Here is a 19,446-nt window from a genome sequence, read left to right on the forward strand (position 1 = left end):
TTCTTGATGAAAGTGAAAGAGGAGAGTGAAAAAGCTGGCTTAAAACTCAACATTCAAAAAACAAAGAACATGGCATCTGGTCCCATCACTTCATGACAAATAGATGGGGAAACAATGGAAACAGTGACAGACTTTATTTTCTTGGGCTCCAAAATCACTGCAGATGGTGACTGCAGCCATTAAATTAAAAGACGCTTGCTCTTTGGAAGAAAAGCTAGGACAAACCTAGACAGCATATTAAAAAGCAGAGATATTACTTTGCCAACAAAGGTCCATCTAGCAAAAGCTATGGTTTTCCAGTAGTCATGTGTGGATGGGAGAGTTGGACCACAAAGAAGGCTGAACGTCAAAGAATCGATGCTTCTGAGCTGTGGTGTTAGAAAAGACTCAAGAGGCCGTTCGACTGTAAAGAGATGAAATCAGTCAATCCTAAAGGAAATCAGTCCTGAATATTAACTGGAAGGGCTGATGCTGAATCTGAAGCTCCATTACTTTGGCCACCTGATGTGAAGAGCTGACTCACTGGAAAAGACCCTGATGCTGGGGAAGATTGAAGGCAGGAGGAGAAGGGGATGACAGAAGAAGAGATGGTTAGCTGGCATCATCAACTCAAGGGACATGAGTTTGAGCAAGCTCTGGGAGATGGTGAAGGACAAGGAAGCCTGGAGTGCTGCAGTCCATGGGGTCACAAAGAGTAGGAAACCTGACTGAGTGACTGAACAATGACAACCTGCTATTACAATTTTAAATATTGGTCATATTTTTCAGCTGTTATTTTCATCTTCTTAAGAGTTCTCTTTACTCTTTATTTGAAAAAAGCAATGGCAACTGTTGGGGGCCAGAGTGAGGTACTCCGCCCGTGGCAAAGGTCATGAGGAAGGAGGCTCGACATACGCAAAGGTGGGATCGAGCCTCAGGAGTCCCCCTGGAAATCCTCGAGCATCTACCCCCATAACCAGAGCCTGCCTACTTTACTACTTTGTGCTCTCACCTACACCTCTGACTTTACGGGGGGCTGTCCCCCACCACCTCTTTTGGAGAAGGCGTTAACCTAGAGCTCCAGTTAATAAAAACTCCTGGGCGTGACAAGAGTGTTTTAACCTACAAACTCCTCTGAAGGTTCTCTAGCCTGCCTGACAGGCTTGTCCGGCCACATGTGATTGCTCACAGCCTCCCAACCGTGAGAGGCACGAGATGCTTTAAACCTTCTAAAAACAGGTTCCTTAGAAAAGTTAGAAAATTATTAGTATAAGTGTAATGGGGTGATTAGAAATTGTATTGATGAAGGGTTTTTCATTTGTTGAGCCAATGTTTGTTGCTAAGTCTCCATATCCCCTGCCCTTACACACATTAATGAATATATAGAAGAAATAAGTATTAACCTTTGATATAAATCACGTTAGACCTTAGGCTAAGTAAATTCTTTCCTTAACTAAAACCCACTATACCCTCACCCTATAGGAATGTAACTTTATTTGGGTGGCGTCTGTTTTAAGAATAATCACCCCTGGAGAAATAAGTGTCCTGGTTGACTGACCGCTGTCACAAGGAGAGGGTCATAAATTGTCAGCAGGCCCCCTGGCCAGAGGATGATGTAACACCCCTAAGACCTCTGTATACATTTGTATGAAGCACCTGACTTTGATAAAAGTCAGGACTGCTGACCCTGCGTGACTTTTGCATAACATCTCAATGTATAAAAGTAGACCATGGAAAATAAAGAATTGGGATCAGTTCCTCGAAAGACTGGTCTCCCCATGTCTCTCTCTCACTCTGGCTGAGTCTCCATCTGGAGCGCGGAACCCACCATGCTTACTAATTATGCCTGGGCTTCTAAGATCCGACCGGGGAGGCCTCAGTGTCTCCTCTCCTTCGGGAGAACGGAAGGACGCCTGTGGCCTACATAAGTGGTGCAAGCTTCTTGTCTTGAAGTTTTATTGGTCCCCCGCGTAAACCAAGCTACTCAGCCTCTTTTCTCCACTGAATTTTCCTACTGAGCTATCCTCATTCTATTACTCTTTATATCTTTGATGAATAAATAATTAAATAGGTCGCCGACGCCATCCCCGCTTTGAATACCCTGGATCAGCCGGGGCTGGACCCCGGCAGGCAACCCACTCCAGTACTCTTGCCTGGAAAATCCCATGGACGGAGGAGCCTGGTAGGCTTCAGTCCATGGGGTTGCGAAGAGTCAGACATGACTGAGCGACTTCACTTTTACTTTTCACTTTCATGCATTGGAGAAGGAAATGGCAACCCACTCCATTGTTCTTGCCTGGAGAATCCCAGGGACAGCAGAGCCTGGTGGGCTGCCATCTCCTTGCTAGCCCATGGGTTGGCAAACTGTCCCACAGGCCAAATACAGCCCACTGCCTGTTTGTAAATAAAGTTTTATTGGAACACAGTCATGCTCATTAATTTACATATTGCCTATAACTGTTTTCATGCTACAATAGCAGAGTTGAGTAGCTACAAAAGAGATGGCCCTCAAAGCCTAAAATATTTTTCTCTACAAGAAAAGTTTAACCACCCCTGTACAAGTCAGTTCATTATTCCAGGCCCTCATTATGTTTAATAGTTCTTCATATTAAATGTTCCCTGTTCAAATTTACTGTGTGACTTTCCTAATCTGCTCAGACCCAATCTAACATGTCTCCAGCTTCTCTGGCCCCCTTTCACAGACCGCTTCCAGGCTTAGCTGTCCTATCATGCGAGTGCTCCTCAAGGCCCTCCTCTCCACTTTCTCTAACTTCTTTTCCAAACTACTTATCTGCTTGCCTATCTTCAGTCACCAGATCTGTGGAATCAACTAAAGCAACCTTGGTTTTTAATCTAGGTTCTATGAATGAAACTGCATGCAAATTTTGTGTGGATGCACAAATGTGCATATGTATAAGAAGTTCTCTAGCCTCATCTTTTGGCACAATGGCTCAGTAGTTAAGGGCACAGACCCTGGATACAACCTGCTTAAGTTTGAAGCCCAGCTCTGCCACTATGGCCTGGGATAACATATTTAACCTTGCTGTTATTTCAGTTTCCATGTCTATAAAAGAGGGAAAATTGTAGTATTAATACCTGCCTCAGAGAGTTGTTATGAGAGGTAAAGTAGTTAATAGATATAGAGCTCTTCCCTGGTGGCTCAGACTACTGGTAAAGAATCCACCTGTCGAGAGCCGCGTTAGGCATTACTGACAAAATAGAGGCACGGCCCTAAACCCCCTCCCTTTGTTCCGTAGGCACGGACCCAGAATGAAGGAGTTAGGCTTTGTGATTCTGACTTGTTTTTCCCTTTCCTCAGCTGAGTTGACTGAAGAGAATATTAAGATGCTTATTGTTTTTGAGAGGAGCATGAGAAGGCATAAAGCCTTCTGCAACTGTGCTCAAAGAATAATTCATAAAGTTAATCACTGACATTTGTTCAAGGACTTTTACAAAAAAGTGTTCCAGGGTGAGCACACAGGCCGCAGCTTGAGGCCATGGGAGGGGTTGCTATCTGAAGCCCATTTGTGAGAAAAGTTTATGGCAAAGGAGTTTGCTGAATTTAGGGCTTAGGAATAATTAAAATAATTAGAAGCTAAAGATTTAAGGATTGCTGTAATGTTAGCATATTCTACTATAGCTTATAGAAATTAGGGACTTGAGAGATATTATTAGGTAGAAGCCCTTTCTAAGAAATAGTGAGCTTAGGATACTAGGAGCAAACAGGACTTAGAAAGATAAGAATTAACCTGAGGAATGTGGTATGCAGCCCAGACATTAGCATGAGTTACAGTGTATTCACAAGGACACATGAGAAAAAGTAGATAAGAGAATCGCTGAGGAAGGAACTCCTTTTGAGGGGCAACAATGATTTTTGGAGAAAAATAAATCTGGGTCCATGGGAACTAAAAATATCAAACCTCTGACCTAACGCTTTTGTAAAAGTATAAAAGAGAATCATAAGCTTGAAATAAACAGGCAGTCCAAGTAAAATGAGAGGCTGCCTCAGTTTCTCTCGCCGACACCGCTCACCCCTTCAGGTTGAATCCCTGGCTGCTGGAGCTGGACTCCAGCATCCACCTGCAATGCAAGAGATCCAGGTTGGATCCCTGGGTCGGGAAGATCCCCTGGAGAAGCCTGGATTTTTGCCTGGAGAATTCCATGGACAGAGAAGCCCGGTAGACTACAGTCCATGGGGTCGCAGAGTCGGACACCGCTGAAGCAACTTAGCACAAATGGCACATAATAAGCACTGTATAAGCACTGGGTCTTATTGCCATTTCTGGAACTGCCCCTAGCCTCTGTGGCCTAAATAGACCAATGTTTTCCTTCGTTCTAGTGGCCCCTGTTTTAACTTTATGTGCTCACTCAAGTGCTCTGCTTAGAGAATTCTTGCCTATATGTTGCTTGCCCACTAACTTCTGACCTTCAGGCTTCAACTCAAAGAGGTTAAGTTGTTTCCTCAAAGAAGTCTTCCTGATTTCCAGATCAGAAGGGGTCTCCTGCTATAACCTCCCAAAACTTTCTCTATTTCCCCTCGTAACACTCATCACAATTTATTCATAGTAATCACTTGTTGCAGAGGTAATTTCTCCCTGGCTTCTTCCTGGACCTCAGCACAGTGCCTAATACATTGCAGGAATACCATAAAGTCAAAGTGTTAGTTGCTCAGCCTTGTCCAACTCTTTGCAACTCCATGGACTGTAGCCTGCCATGCTCCTCTGTCCATGGAATTCTCCAGGCAAGAATACCGGAGTTGGTTGCTATTTCCTCTTCAAAGGGATCTTCCCAACTCAGGGATCAAACCAGGATCTCTTGCATTGCAGGTGGATTCTTTATTGTCTGAGCCACCAGGAAAGCCCAGGAATACCATAAACATTTGTCAAATAAATGAGTGAATGTATAAGGAACAAAACATGGGACAAATATTGTTTCTGTTGTTTAGTCTTTAGTGAGTGAGTGAAGTTGTTCAGTTGTGTCCGACTCTTTGCGACCCCATGGACAGTAGCCAACCAGGCTCCTCCATCCATGGGATTTTCCAGGCAAGAATACAGGAGTGGGTTGCCATTTCCTTCTCCAGGGGATCTTCCCCACCCAGAGATCGAACACAAGTCTCCCACATTGTAGGCAGATGCTTTACCATCTGAGCCACCAGGGAAGTCTTTAAGTAGTGTCCAATTCTTTTGCAACCCCATGGACTGTAGCCCACCAGACTCCTCTGTCCATGGAATTCTTCAGGCAAGAATACTGGAGTGGGTTGCTATTTCCTTCTCCAGGGGGTCTTCCTGACCCAGGGATTGAACCTGCTTCTCCTGAATTGGCAGGTGTGTTCTTTACCATTGACTCACCAGGGAAGCTGATTCAAATATTACATAACCCAATAATTAGCATGTTACAAAATATAATGACTATTAGATAATCAAATTTGCGTTGTGTAAAGGAAATACTCTCTTTGCCAAGTGCTGTAAAATACACTGGCTTAAACTGAGCCTGGAACATGTGTCTTTCAATCAAATGGAAATGAATTGTCCAGAAGAACCAGAATACATTACTCAGTGCAGTCAGGAATCACAGACAGATGATGACTTAAAACATTTCCCATCTGAAAAACATTCATTCTCTGGAAACAAGAAAGTCCTCAGATGGCAGAGCTAAAAGGAGTGACTGATCAGGGAACCTGCTTGTTCCCAGAGAATTTCCACGGCTTTATGCAAGACAGGATTAAGTACTTTGCCAAGTAGGCAAAACCAATTGTGCTAATCTGAGAAATCCACTGCTACCCTGGGGGTTAAAATAACCCAAGTCTTCAAGAGAACTATATTCTATCTTCAGTTAACACTCAAACACCAGGAAAATTATACTTTCTATTTCATGATATGTTTTTATTTCATTATAATTCAAAAGACACGAAGTGATTCTCCTGTAATGTCTTCAGGGACGGGTTGCTTCTGCTCCTTTGGGTGAAGGAATCCCTAAAGAATTTCTGCCCACCCCCCACCTCCCTGCAACTGTCAGACTCCAACCGCCCCTCTCCCGTGTAATCAGCCTTATTAGAACATTTTCCTGACGCCAATATTTGACCTCTAGAAGAAACATGCGGTAACCGACTAACCATAATTAGGGAAACCTGAACCAGGGTCTGGACTTGGGCTCAGGGTAGAGAGGACTGGGGAGATTTCACGGTGGCCAGAGGGGCCATGGGTTGGATGGTCCCAAAGGTCCTAGATCCTAGCCGGTTGGGGAGTCCTTGCGTATCTGGGGCAAGGTACAGCTTCTCTCCGAGTCTGGGAATTATGAGCCCTCATGCCAAGCTTCGGACTACATTTCCCAGAAGGCTCTACTCCCCGGGTTGTCGTAGTTTACCAGGGCGTGTCTTGGAGGCGAGGCCGCAGTCGGCGAGCACAGTTGGGGCTTCTCGTTGCTGCTGCGGCAGCCGCACCTGCCTCCGGGCGAGATGGTTGGGGTCCTGCTCCTGCTCCTCCTTCTCCCCTTTCTCCTGTACATCGCTGCACCCCAAATCAGGTCTGTGCAAATGTACTGCCTTCCTCTTAGAGAAATCTGCGGGGCGCGGGGCGAGGGGAGACATACATCCTCATCGAAGCTCTGAGCTTCAAAAGGAGGACAGGAAAACTCCCTGCGGGTCTCCAGGTAGGGGATGTTCGGTGCGTCGGAGGAGGTCGAGCTGCCCGGGGAGAGGAGGGCGAGATCAGGAGACCCCCAGGTCGTGGGAAGAGGCTGCAGTCTGGAGCATCCTTCTTTGTTTCCTCGATGCCAGTCGTGACATCTGCAGCCCCACTGTTTGCTCTCTTGTTGCTGTTGGATTGGCTTTTCCTCTGGGCAGATGCTGTAAAGGATGAAAGGGTTTCATCACTCTTGTCTTCTAACATGCCTTAGCAGCAGAAGTAAGGGGTGGGGCGGCGTGGGGGAGGGCGGTCCCGAGTCTTGCCCTGGGGTTTTGGGGTGAGGAGGAGAGGTTGAGGGTCGTGGTCTCTGCACCAGGTGATAATCAGCCAATGGCTGGCTTAGTGCCCCCAGAGAATCAGCAGCGAGTTGCCGGACAGGCAGCCTGCTGATTGGTTCTGAGTAAGTCACCAGTAGTGACGGTGGACCTGTGACTGCAGAGAACACTTCTTCCCTCGGTAGGGATTGGGTAGGGTGGAAGGGAAATGCAGTCAAGGTCCGACTGGAACTGGAAGGCGCGCTACATCACTCTCTGCCGTTTCTTACACATTCACTCCTTCCTTCCTCATTCCTCTTCTCGATCGAGCCGATTCTCCCATTTTGTTGTTCCTCCTCTGAACTCGCCGCGCTCCCACCTCTAGAAGCTCACACGAGTGCGATACTCGGATGAATACGCTCCTTTTTCTCTCTTTTCCGTTACAGCATCCTCTGATCCACACAGAATCTCAGTGAAAAGTTGAACCTGGCGTCCATGGGGTCGCAAACAGTCGGACAGGACTGAGCGACTGAACTGAAAATACTGCTCATACCTCAAAGAGATTTTTCTAATCAAAGTTATACTCCAAGGGTCATGTTCCCAACTTACCAAGCTAGGTCGGGGGGGCTGGACCAGAGCTGGACTTTCATAGATGGTTGTCTCTTTCCTTCCTGCTGGTTAAGGAGAAGAAACAGCTGGGTTGAGGTCCTCGTGGGTGCTTGTGGAGGAGAAGCGGAGTGGACGTGGGAAAACTAAGCGGGGAGGATTGTCTGAGGAGAAAAATACCCGCTGGTGGGCACCTTGCTTCCTTATTGGCCTGTTTGTTCTAAGCAGGAACTTGAGTGGCTAGCAGTGTGTGCTGTGCAATTTTCAATGAAACATTTAAATTAAAAAATGCTTATCCCAGTCAACTGATTCTTTTAAATTGAGTCCCCAGGCTTTGCAGAGTAAAGGACAATCTAAGACCCAATACCTGTTTATGCATTCATTCCTTTGGAGAAGTAGAGTAATGTATTGCTTAGGAAGAAGGACTTGTACTGATTAAACCAGGACTGGAATCTCAAGTTCCACTCTGTATTTATTTAGTCATGTTTTGCCTTATTTTTAAGTGTTCATGTGTAGGGAGCTGGGGGGCAGGGGGGAGGGTGATTCCTTTCATTTTGTCCCAGGTTGACAAGCTTTCATAATTTTTAACTTTTTTGTTGGGTAAGCTGTTTTATTCAACCATAAAGGCCATAAAGTGCCAGTTATGGACCGATTAACATCAGGGAACCAGTTCTTTCTTTTTCTAGGCTGAGTCTTGTGATTTCCTCAGCCCAAGGAAGAGCTCCACCAGGAGCTCAAATATTCATCCAGTTCTTGTACTGCAAGGAGCTAAAGTTAAAGTTGCCCTTAATAGAATCATTTCTGTCCTTAAGCAAGAGCACAAAAAATTTGAGCAAGAAAATCTTAAGAGCAGAAAACTTTTGTTTTGTTTACTCCAATCTCCTTCAGTCTGTAAAAGGACAGCAGTAGAAGGAACGAAAACAGCCGTCAGCCTTGGGATGTATAGATAAGGGGGTGTTACAGGAGCCTCTGGCTAAGGCAAAGAAAATGAAGAACTGATAACTCCTCTGTCTGCAGGAAGATGCTGTCCAGCGGGGTTTGTACATCAACCATCCAGCTTCCTGGAAAAGTGGCTGTGGTCACTGGAGCCAACACAGGCATCGGGAAGGAGACCGCCAAAGAGCTGGCTCGAAGAGGCAAGTCTATCTGCTTTCAGTTCCCTTCTGCTACTTGTTTGTTTGTTTTTTAAGTATAGTTGACTTGGGGTTTCCCTGGTGGCTCAGGTGGTTAAGAATCTGCCTGCAATGCAGGAGACCCAGGAAGATCCCCTGGAGAAGGGGATGGCTACCCACTCCAGTATTCATGCCTGGAGAATCCCATGGACAGAGGAGCCTGGCGGTCTACAGTCCATGGGGTCTCAAAGAGTCAGACACAACTGAATGACTAACACCCTTATAGTTGATTTTACAATGTTGTGTTTATTTGTGTTAATCACTTTGTGTGCAGCAAAGTGATTCAGTTATACATCCTTTTTTATATTCTTTTCCATTATGGTTTATCTCAGGATATTGAATATAGTTCCTTGTGCTATACAGTAGGACCTTGTTGTTTATCCATTCTTTATGTGATAGTTTTCATCTGCCAACCCCTAACTCCCAATCCATGCAACCTCTTCCCTTCTCCACCTTGGCAACTACAAGTCTGTTCTTGCGTCTGTGAGGCTGTTTCTGTTTTGCAGACAGCTTCATTTGTGTCATATTTTAGATTCTACATGTAAGTGATATATGGTATTTGTCTTTCCCCTTCTGACTTAACTTCACTTAGTATGATAATCTCTAGTTCCATCCATGTTGCTGCAAACGGCATTATTTCATTCTTTTTTATGGCTGAGTAGAATTCCATTGTATATATGTACCATATCTTTTTTATCTATTCATCTGTCAGTGGACATTTGGGTTTTTCCTTGTCTTGGCTTTTGTGAATAGTGCTGCTATGAAATAAAGGTGCGTGTATCTTTTGGGATTATAGTTTTGTCAAAATATATGCCTAGGAGTAGATTTCTGGTTCATATGGTAATTCTATTTTTTAGTTTTCCGAGGACTGTTTTCTATAGTGGCTGCACCAACTTATATTCCCACCAACAGCATGGAAGGGTTCCCTGTTCTCCACACCCTCTCTAGCTTTTGTTGTTTGTAGACTTTTAATAATGGCCATCCTGACTAGTGTGAAGTGATAATCTCATTGTAGTTTTGATTTGCATTTCTAATAATTAACAGTGTTGAGCATCTTTTCATGTGCCTGTTGGCCCTCTGTCTTCTTTGGAGAAACTTCAGTTTAGGTCTCCTGTTGCTACTGCTATTTTATCCCTTGCCATGATGACCATTTTCATTATTTCCTCCCAGGCTTGGAATTCAAGAACATTTGAAGCGCCCCACTGATCTGCTGGTCTGAATGTTGTCCATGTTCTACATATAATGGACATAATGAAAAGTGTTGATTTATTTTTCTTTCCTGATTTATTCATCAGATACCTCTTTGTGAAGCAGGGATAATCCCTTTTTAGAAACAAACAGTAGAAAATAATATTTAACATTAGAATTAAGTCTTTGATGCTCACTCCAAAACAGAGCCAACAGTTCGTCTCTCTTATATGTTGATTGACAGGAGCCCGTGTGTATTTAGCTTGCCGGGACGTGCAAAAGGGGGAATTGGTGGCCAGAGAAATCCAGATGATGACAGGGAACCAACAAGTCTTGGTGCGGAAACTGGACTTGGCTGATACTAAATCTATTCGAGCCTTTGCTAAGCACTTCTTAGAAGGTGGGTGTCCAACTAGGGACTATGCTGTGGGTCTTGCAATCAACATGGAAGACTTAGATAAAAGGAAAAGATTCCTCTCCCTCTCTGACATCTAGAAATGCTAGACAAGATACAACCAAAAACTTTTGGATTCATAGTGGAACTCATGAGTAACAAAGGGAAATCCTCAAGAGGCAGGAAAAAAAGTGACTTTGAAAAGGCACAGCAGACTTCCTCAGTGGTCCAGTGGTTAGGAATCAACCTGCCAACGCAGGGGACACAGGTTCGATCCCTGGTCCAGGAGGATCCTGCATGCCTAGGGGCAACTATGCCTGTGAACCGAACCTTCCTAGAGCTTGTTCTCCACAACGAGAGAAGCCCCCTCTTGCCACAACTAGAGAAAGCCTACACGTAACAGCGAAGACCCAGCAGAGCCAAAAATAAATAAATAAATAAAATTCACCCCAAAATGTCATAGTAGTGCATAAGAACTAAAGCCAAAAATCTCATATGTGTACCAGAACTCCATATGGGCTTTAAGGTCTGGAGTCCACATATCCGTATAGAGATAAGAGATGAGGCCTCAGGATGTTGAGGGCTGGGTTGCTGTACCTGAGGCTCCACGTCAGGCTGGGATCCACAAACAGTCATCTGGTCCATGGTACAGGGGCTTAGAAAAAAAAAAACCTAGGCCAGCTGCTCAAGGATATGACAAAGAAGCCTATCATCTCTCTAGGAGGTGGATGAATAAAAGGTCATCTGCAAGAAATTAGAACTTCAGGCTGACATCATTTATGGGGGCGGGGGGATTTCATTCATGTCACTAACTGATGCAAGAAACTTAAGCTGAGAAATTAACATAAAATCCTGTAGTGTCACATCAAAAGCAAGTCCAAGAGCACTCTGTAGACTTTTTCCCTCATAACCCAGGGATCTAGGCTTCCCAAGGAAAACAACTTCCACTGATAATGCTTTTAGACAAAAATTACAAATGATATGAAAAAAGAAATCATAAGAGAGTTGGCAGTTGAAACAGAGGTGAAACCAGTGTTTCTTTGGGGGCGTGAAACCAAGTGGCAGGGAGGCGTACCAAACATCCTGTTTTTCTCTTGTTTTGGAATTTCTCATTCAGCTGGGGAAGTCTTTCTATTGGGAGAGATAGAACACTTCCCAAAAGCAATGAGTCAGTAGATCCTGAATTGAAAAGATTGGAAAGGCCATTTGGTCATGTCATGTGGAATTTTTCCCTGTAGTAAGAGTATGTAGGATTCAACTAGCATCTTAAAATGAAAAACAATACAAAATAAATATGAAGGGAAGATAGAGGGAAGGTTGAAGCCATGCATCCCCTTTTCAAAGCGTGGGTGTGGAACAGATTTCGAAGATGTAATAGCCGTGGCTGGCCACGTGCACACTGCGTCTCCTCTTCCCCGCAGAGGAAAAGCATCTCCACATTTTGATCAACAACGCAGGAGTGATGATGTGTCCCTACTCCAAAACAGCAGATGGCTTTGAGATGCATATGGGAGTCAACCACTTAGGTAAGAAATCTTGTCTCATCACAAAGCTAAAGGGAAAGTTAAATTCTCATTGGAGAACTTAGGGTCTTATGGCGCTTTCTTTGTGGTGTGAATGGACCTCTGGGCCATAACAGACCATAAATATATTCATTTAATAAATAGTGTGGTCCTGCCAGAAAGCTCAGGCTCCCTTGAGGTTCCCTCCATTTTTTAATCTGTGTCCCACATTCAGTTTAACTTAACCTAATTGGAGTGGGTGCTATGCTGCTTTCTTTGTAGCCACCCTTGTGGCAGGCATCAAATGGAGGCCATAGGCTCTTAAAGAGTTATTACCGAGTTCAAGCTTACTCTGCTCACTGCACGGCAGGCCAATGAATCCGAGAGGTGAGGTGTTGAGGCAAGGAAGAGACTTTAATCAGGGAGCAGGCAGACTGAGAAGATGGCAGGCTAGCACCTCAAAGTAACCATCTTATCAGGGTCTGGATGCCAGGTTCTATTATAGATCAGAGATGGGGATAGGTAAGGAAGCAAAGTAAAAAGACCATTAATCTTGCGAACACCTGCTGGAATGGCAAGCCTCAGGCATGGGATGTGTTAATTTCCCCCTTCCTGCCATCCACAGATGGACAGGGTTCTAAACAAAAGCACTTTTAGTTTAACAGCCAGGCAGCGGGGCAGGATTCTCTGAGGCAAACCGTTCTGTATGATTTTAATAACAAAAGCAGCAAAGAGCAAATCAAAGAAACAGTTCCATCACTGGGTCAGAATTGGCTTCCTCCCTGCAACAGTGATGTTATTCAAAGTTGGAATAAGATATGATTTCGTATTCAGGAGGGCTTCCCTGGTAGCTCCGCTGGTAAAGACTCTGCCTGCAATGCAGGATACCTGGGTTTGATCCCTGGGTTGGGAAGGTCCCCTGGAAAAGGGAACTGATACCCACTCCAGTATTCTGGCCTGGGGAATTCATATTCACATAATCTAGACCTCTGTCATAGAAGGATGTCTCATGTCTTTGGCTGTTCCTATGTCCCTAAACTCTCATTGAACTTGTTCTGCAGTTAATAATGAATTAATGAAGCAAAAAGCTTTATTATGGGATTCTCTGTCTCCCATAGCGGAGCCTGGCTCACCACTACTCCCTTTACCCCCACATTGGCTCTGAAATCGGTTAATTCTTTTTCTCATAGGTCACTTCCTCCTGACCCATCTGTTGCTAGAAAAGCTGGAGGAATCAGCACCATCGAGGGTGGTGAATGTGTCTTCCTTAGCACATCTCCTGGGAAGGATCCACTTCCATAACCTGCAGGGCGAGAAGTTCTACCAATCAGGTCTGGCCTATTGTCACAGCAAATTAGCCAACATTCTCTTCACCCAGGAACTGGCTCGGAGGCTAAAAGGTAGGCTTAAAAGTAGTGAGTATGGAGACATGAGTCAATGGGAAGTAGCTAAAAGTCACAGGAATCAGAGCTGTTTTCTGGAGCCCATCTGTAGACAGCATCTGCTTTCATGGCTCTGCTTGGGTATGGTTTTAGTAAATAGCCCACAAATGAATGTTGGAGGTGATGGGGGAGTTCTGAAAGCTTGGCTTTGGCATTTACTAGCTGCACGACCTGCAGCAAGTTGCTTAACTTTCCAAGACTTAATTCCTCGTATGTAAAGTGGGACTGCTTCATGGGTTATTGTTATGATAATTTACGCCTCATGAGCAAGTCAAGGTTTTTGACTTCTAGATAGAATGGAGGGACCAAAACTGGCACTGGCTACAAACACTAGGATAAAACAGGTCCTGGGACTATAACGGGTGAAGGGGTCTCTCTAACAGCAAAGGTTCAAATAAAAGGGAAAGGTATGCTTGAGGAAGGGAGTCTCCAGACACAACCAGAGGTCCTTAGCACAGTCTACTCTGGATTTCCAATAAAGAGTAAGGAAATCCATGTGGATAATTAGAAGTGCTTAGACTTGAGGCAGGCAGATTAGGCAGAAGGAATCAGACGCAGGCGCTTCATCACTGGAACAGGAGTGTCAAACCACATGAACAGCTGTGAGATGGGGAGGAAAGTCTATGCCTAGAGCGTGATATCCTTTTATCAGCTGTAGATGGATCAGGGGAACTGGGTGGTGAAAATCAACCAAAAGCTGGTCAGGGTGCTGGGGGAGCCTAGAAGTGCAGAGATGGGTCCAGCTGTGAGGATCAGATAAGAGCAGAGGATACACAACTAAGGACACCTGATGGATGAGGATTAGGTGGGAATAAGCTGTGATGCAAAGAAAGAAACCTGGGCATGATGAAGAGTCATTCATTCAGCCATTCAATAGCCACGTATTCAGGGCCCATGTTATTCTACACACTGGATTAGGGGCTGGGGTTGGAGTGGTTCACATCCAACAGGAGAGAGAAATAATTAGCAAGTTTTTATCCAGCTGTCCCATGTAAAATGAATCTAGTAATGCATGAATAATTTGCACTGTGAAAAAATGTTCCAATAATATGGAAGTATACAGAGTTAGAAATGAAAACCGCCCCCTCACTTACTCTTCTCTGTCCCTCTTTTGCTTCCCCTCCGCTGCCTGCCCCAAGAAACCACTGTCAACAACTTGACCTGCACCTCTCCAATTATTTTCTTGTGCATTTAACTGTGTATATACCATACATAAGGAACTGAAATTCTAACCGTATTTTAGAGATCTTTCCATATAGTACTGGAGATTTACCACCACCAGTGAAAAGGCAGCTTTAGAAAGGCAGTGATCAACAATGTCAAGTGCTTCTGAGCGGGTCCTGGCTCTGCTGCTTCCTGACAGTTAATAGCCACGCTCAGCCTGAATCGTAATCTGTGAAGTGAAAATATACATTACTGTGAGGAGTGGTTGTGACAGCATCAGGAGAGCAGAGTCCACAGCAGGCAAATGTCCGTTCATGTCTCCTGCCCTCTTTGGCCATTCAGCATCATCAAGTCCTGTCTTCCTCTTTCCATATGGCTTCCTAGCATCAGGCTCTGGTGTCACGGTGTACTCTGTGCACCCTGGCACAGTCAACTCTGAACTGGTTCGGCACTCAGCCCTCATGAGATGGATCTGGTGGATTTTCTCCTTCTTCATCAAGACCCCACAGCAGGGAGCCCAGACCAGCCTATACTGTGCCTTAACGGAGGGTCTAGAAGTTCTCAGCGGAAACCATTTCAGGTACGAATGTGTCTGTTTTTGAAGATGGAATTTTATTGCCTATAGGAAATTATTTGGATTTGTCTGATACACTATACCCTTAAAAAAAAAAATTTATTTATTTCTGGGGGTGCTGCACTGGATCTTCATTGCTATGTACAGGCTTTCTCCAGTTGCGGCAAGCAAGGGCTACTCTTCATTGCAAAGCCTGGGCTTCTCATTGTTGTGGAGCCTCCAGGCGTGAGGTCTTTAGTACTTGTGAAACATGGGTTCAGTTGCTCTGGAGCAAGTGGGATTTTCCTGCACCAGGGATAGAACTCATGTCACCTCCATTGGCAGGCAGATTTCTTAACCACTGGACCACTAGGAAAGTCCTGAAATAGTATAGTGTTCTTTTTTAGTAATTTTATTTATTTTAGGCTGTGCTTCAAGGGCTTTTCTCTAGTTTCAGCGAGCTGGGGCTACTCTCTAGCTGCGGTGCGTGGGCTTCTCTTTGCAGTGGCTTCTCTTGCTGCAGAGTCTGCGGGCTCTGGGGCAAGCGGGCTTCAGTTGTTGCAGCAAGTGAGCTCAATAGTTGAGGTTCCTGGGCTCTAGGACACAGGCTCAATAGTTGTGACGCGTGGTGTTAGTTGCCCCGCAGCATGTGGAATCTTCCCAGACCAGGGATTGAGCCTGTGTCTCCTGCATTTGCAGGCCAGATCCTTTACTGTGGTGCCACCAGGGGAGCCCCCAAAATGGTATAGTCTTAAAAATTGTTTCTCACACGACTTCAAAGATCATGATTCCCTTTAGTCAATCATTAAAAAATAACCCTTCATTGAATCCCTGCTGTGTACCAGATGCAGAGAAGACAAAAAAGAGTAAAAGAATTATTCTTGAGAAACTTTTCTGGGCAGTAAAGAGTTGGGATAGCTCTCCTGTATTTAATGGGGACTTAAAATAATTGGAATTACAACAGTGAAGAGAACGTATATGAAACAGATGGGACCTTATTACCATTTCTTTTTTTACAATTTTTTTTTTTAATGTGGACCATTTTAACAGTCATTTTGAATTTGTTACAATATTGCTTCTGTTTTTGTTTTGGTTTTTTTGGCAATGAGGCATGTGGGATCTTAACTTTCCAACCAGGGATCAAACCTGCACCTCGTTGGAAGGCAGTATCTTAACCACTGAACCACCAGGGAAGTCCCCGTGTTACCATTTCTTTTCTCCTATCATCTTTTCCTTCTTTTGTTGGTTATGAAGCTGACTTTACTTGTTCTTTGAGTTTTGTAGTTTTATAACCTACAGTTATAACTGTAGGTCCACTGCAGAAAGAAGCAGCACTTTTTTAATCGCTCCAAGCATCTAAGAGCAATGTAGTATCTCAGCCACATGACACCATACAGCATCTTACAGAGTTGACCTTACAGACATATTTGAACAAGATGGACATACACAGGTATCAGCCAGGCACTGATATTATAATTAAATATTTATATATACACACACACACAAGGGGGATATAAAGACTAAATGATATGTATTATATATCAAATAAACATTCTGATCCCAGGTGGTCTATGAGCTCCAAAATGGTTCTGACCCCATTTTTCTCTGGAGTAAAGACTGGAGAATGAAGAGATAGGATAAACACTGGTCCCGTGAAGCACCCAGAGCACATGTCATCCCCGGGTTATTTTTCTGTCGTGTTCCTTACGCCAGGCGGAGGGCAGACTGCATTCTTAACCCTGTGTTCTAAGCCTCTCTCTTTCCCTTCCAGTGACTGCCATGTGGCATGGGTCTCTGCACAGGCTCGTAATGAGACGGTAGCAAGGCGGCTGTGGGATGTCAGCTGTGACCTGCTGGGCATCCCTGTGGACTGGCTGATGATGGCAGCTGGACCCAAGAGAAGCCTGAAGCAGACTATTCAGCACACCCTGCCAAAATGATTCTCCTTCAGGATGGCCAAAACCTTGAGCACAAAGCAAACCTTCCAACTTGCCTGCTTGATGCCTGATAAAAGCCCAGTGTGCACTGCCGGATTCATCCAAACACCTTGCATTTGCAGGTTATTTTGCTCCTATTACTGCCCATTACTAGAGATAATATAGGCTAAGTAGACCCTCAGTTGACCTCCAAGCTCATTTTTTCCTTCTGAAGCCTCTTACCCAGGGGAACCTAAGCTGTGGCAGGGGTTGATTGATGGCACTTTGGATTAGTTTCTGTCCTCTTTGTCCACAGTGTAGTTCTTCCGAACCAAACTACCTTCAAGGGGAGGCATGATTTAGCCTCAGCTAAACTCCGGAGTCCCAGTGGCTTGGCTCAAGAGCAGGGTTTGTCCTTCTTCTCATAAGAAAACCACCATGGCACCAACATCTGAATTCTTTCAGCTCTTCACTGAATCTGGATTGTGGCATGGCTTTATCTTTGCCATGCCTAGATCACAGAACTTCCTTTTCTAAGAAGGTGGAGTTTACTGGATGGCAGAGATTTGCGGAAAGGCAGAAATAAACATCAAATTTAAACTGTCATTCATTTTTCTGCTGTTTCTCAAATCAGCAAGAAGCTAGTGGAAAAGGCAGTTTGAAAAGATAGGCCACTTGACTTCACTTACTGACCCTAATTCATGGAGGCTTCCTCTTTGTGCCTTAGTTTCTCTTAGAAAACCAGAAGAGGAAGACTATTTAATGATTGTCCCTGAGTATATCTTTGTGTGTGTTCTTGTGTTTTTAAGCAGTTGGGAGTATTCAAAATAGTCACAAAGGAACAGTATTAAACTGGACCCTAGTGCAGATAAATAATCAGAGACAGAGCAGACCTGTGTCATTCAGTCTTTGATACAAACAGGAAATAAACTCTACCCAAGAAGCACATGGGTAGCAGGGAAGAAGTCCAAAAAAGACAAGAATCTTGGAAGGTAATGCATGCAAAGGCAATGAAGGGGCTAGAAAAGGGTGTGTGTGTGTTTTTTTTTTTAATGCACAGCTAAAGATGGTAAAATCCAGCCATAGAAGAATTGAGGGTGACTACCTTGTGTTCAAGCATGATAAGGCACTGTTTTAACAAGCTCCCGTCAATCTATGTGGCAGAAAAAGCAAAAACGGTCCCCCACCCCCTCTACTTCTTTATTCAGCAAAATTATCTTAAGGACTGGTATTGGTAATTATGGTCATTTTAAAACTCTTTCAGGGCATTTCCTTATATTACCATGACAAGATTAAAATGTCTGCTGTATAGTATACTTGAAGAATGTTTATCCAAAGTAATGGAAGTCTGAGAAATTGGAACACAAACATGTCCCATCACTTGTTTGGAGTACATTCTTTTAGTAGAGTTTGTGATTTTCTTGGACTAATTACATGTTCACTTTGGTGGAGAAAAGAGTTATAGGACCATAGTCTTCTCATATTTGTAAATAATCTTTTGTTGAACTTGTTTTGACCATTAAACTATATATTTAGATATGGTCATTTTATGGAAAAATTGGAAAACTTTTGATAATAGTACAGAACTGAATTAATATTTTACTTAATTTATATTGAACTGTCAATGACAAATAAAAAATTTGATGATTTACCATGTTTTTATTTACCAGAATAAAACCTGTAATAATTAAGCAAATTTAATTTGAGTCAACAGAAGAAAGCAATTAAATGAAAGTTTAATTACAGTCAAAAGAAGAAAACACTTTTCATTACTATGGTTATGCAATCCGTCCTCATTCATGAGGATAATTTGTCCCAGAGTTTGCCACAGTGCAGTCTCAATTCAAATGCTATTAACTTGGGTTGTTGATAATTTGATTGTTCATTCACCCATTTCTACTAATCTTTTATGACACTGTTCAAAGACCACTTTTTCCAACGCAGGCTATTTATAATCTTTCCTTTTTGTACCTGCCCCTTCTGTAACACAATGCTATGGGGCTTATCACAGTCCACTGCTACTAACAATCCCAGACTTTGCTATCTCTGAATGCTCAATGAATACTGGTGTCTCAGTGATAAAGAATCCGCCTGCAATGCAGAAGACTTGGGTTCCATCCCTGGGTCAAGAATATTCCCCTGGAGAAGGGAATGGCTACCCACTCCAGTATCCTTGCCTAAGAAATCCCATGGACAGAAGAGCCTGGCAGGCTGCAGTCCATGGAGTCACAAAGAGCTGGATACGACTGAGCGACTGACACTTTTCACTTTCATGGGACTTATCACAGTGCACTGCTACTAACAACTGCTGACTTGGCTACGCAGAGAGCTCAACAAATGTTTGTTGAATCAAAGGTCAGTGAATTCAGTCTAATAAAAATAAGGGCCAAGGAGATATACATCACCAAATCATTTCCCCCTGAACAGTCATATGTATCTTAATGTGTGGGCAGTCTTCAGTATTGGGCTGCCAAGGAAACATTTCAGAATGAACTCCATAGGCAAACCATATAATCAACGGAAACAGGAATTTCCCCCCACTAACCATGGAAACCCACAGAGTGCAGGAAAAGGCTTTGTAACTGTTAACACA

The 19,446-nt window shown here is 44.0% G+C and overlaps 1 protein-coding gene across 1 annotated transcript; it reads left to right on the top strand.

Annotated features, from left to right (window-relative positions):
* Positions 1-6,232: 6,232 nt before the first annotated feature.
* On the top strand, positions 6,233-18,504 carry RDH11 (retinol dehydrogenase 11). Its single transcript, XM_006056173.4, has 7 exons — positions 6,233-6,501; positions 8,540-8,658; positions 10,127-10,282; positions 11,698-11,802; positions 12,969-13,178; positions 14,769-14,964; positions 16,709-18,504. The coding sequence occupies exons 1-7, from the start codon at positions 6,434-6,436 to the stop codon at positions 16,875-16,877; spliced, it is 1,023 nt and encodes a 340-aa protein (XP_006056235.2). The 5' UTR covers positions 6,233-6,433; the 3' UTR covers positions 16,878-18,504.
* Positions 18,505-19,446: the final 942 nt, after the last annotated feature.

Source organism: Bubalus bubalis, chromosome 11 (assembly GCF_019923935.1).
Source record: "Bubalus bubalis isolate 160015118507 breed Murrah chromosome 11, NDDB_SH_1, whole genome shotgun sequence".
Lineage (NCBI taxonomy): Eukaryota > Metazoa > Chordata > Mammalia > Artiodactyla > Bovidae > Bubalus > Bubalus bubalis.

Bases quoted from the DNA above. Each gene is read 5' to 3' on its own strand.
- RDH11 (XM_006056173.4), top strand. From the start codon at position 6,434: ATGGTTGGGGTCCTGCTCCTGCTCCTCCTTCTCCCCTTTCTCCTGTAC. The intron at 6,502-8,539 runs GTCTGTGCAAAT...CTCTGTCTGCAG, and splicing joins ATCGCTGCACCCCAAATCAG to GAAGATGCTGTCCAGCGGGG. The intron at 11,803-12,968 runs GTAAGAAATCTT...TTTTTCTCATAG, and splicing joins TATGGGAGTCAACCACTTAG to GTCACTTCCTCCTGACCCAT.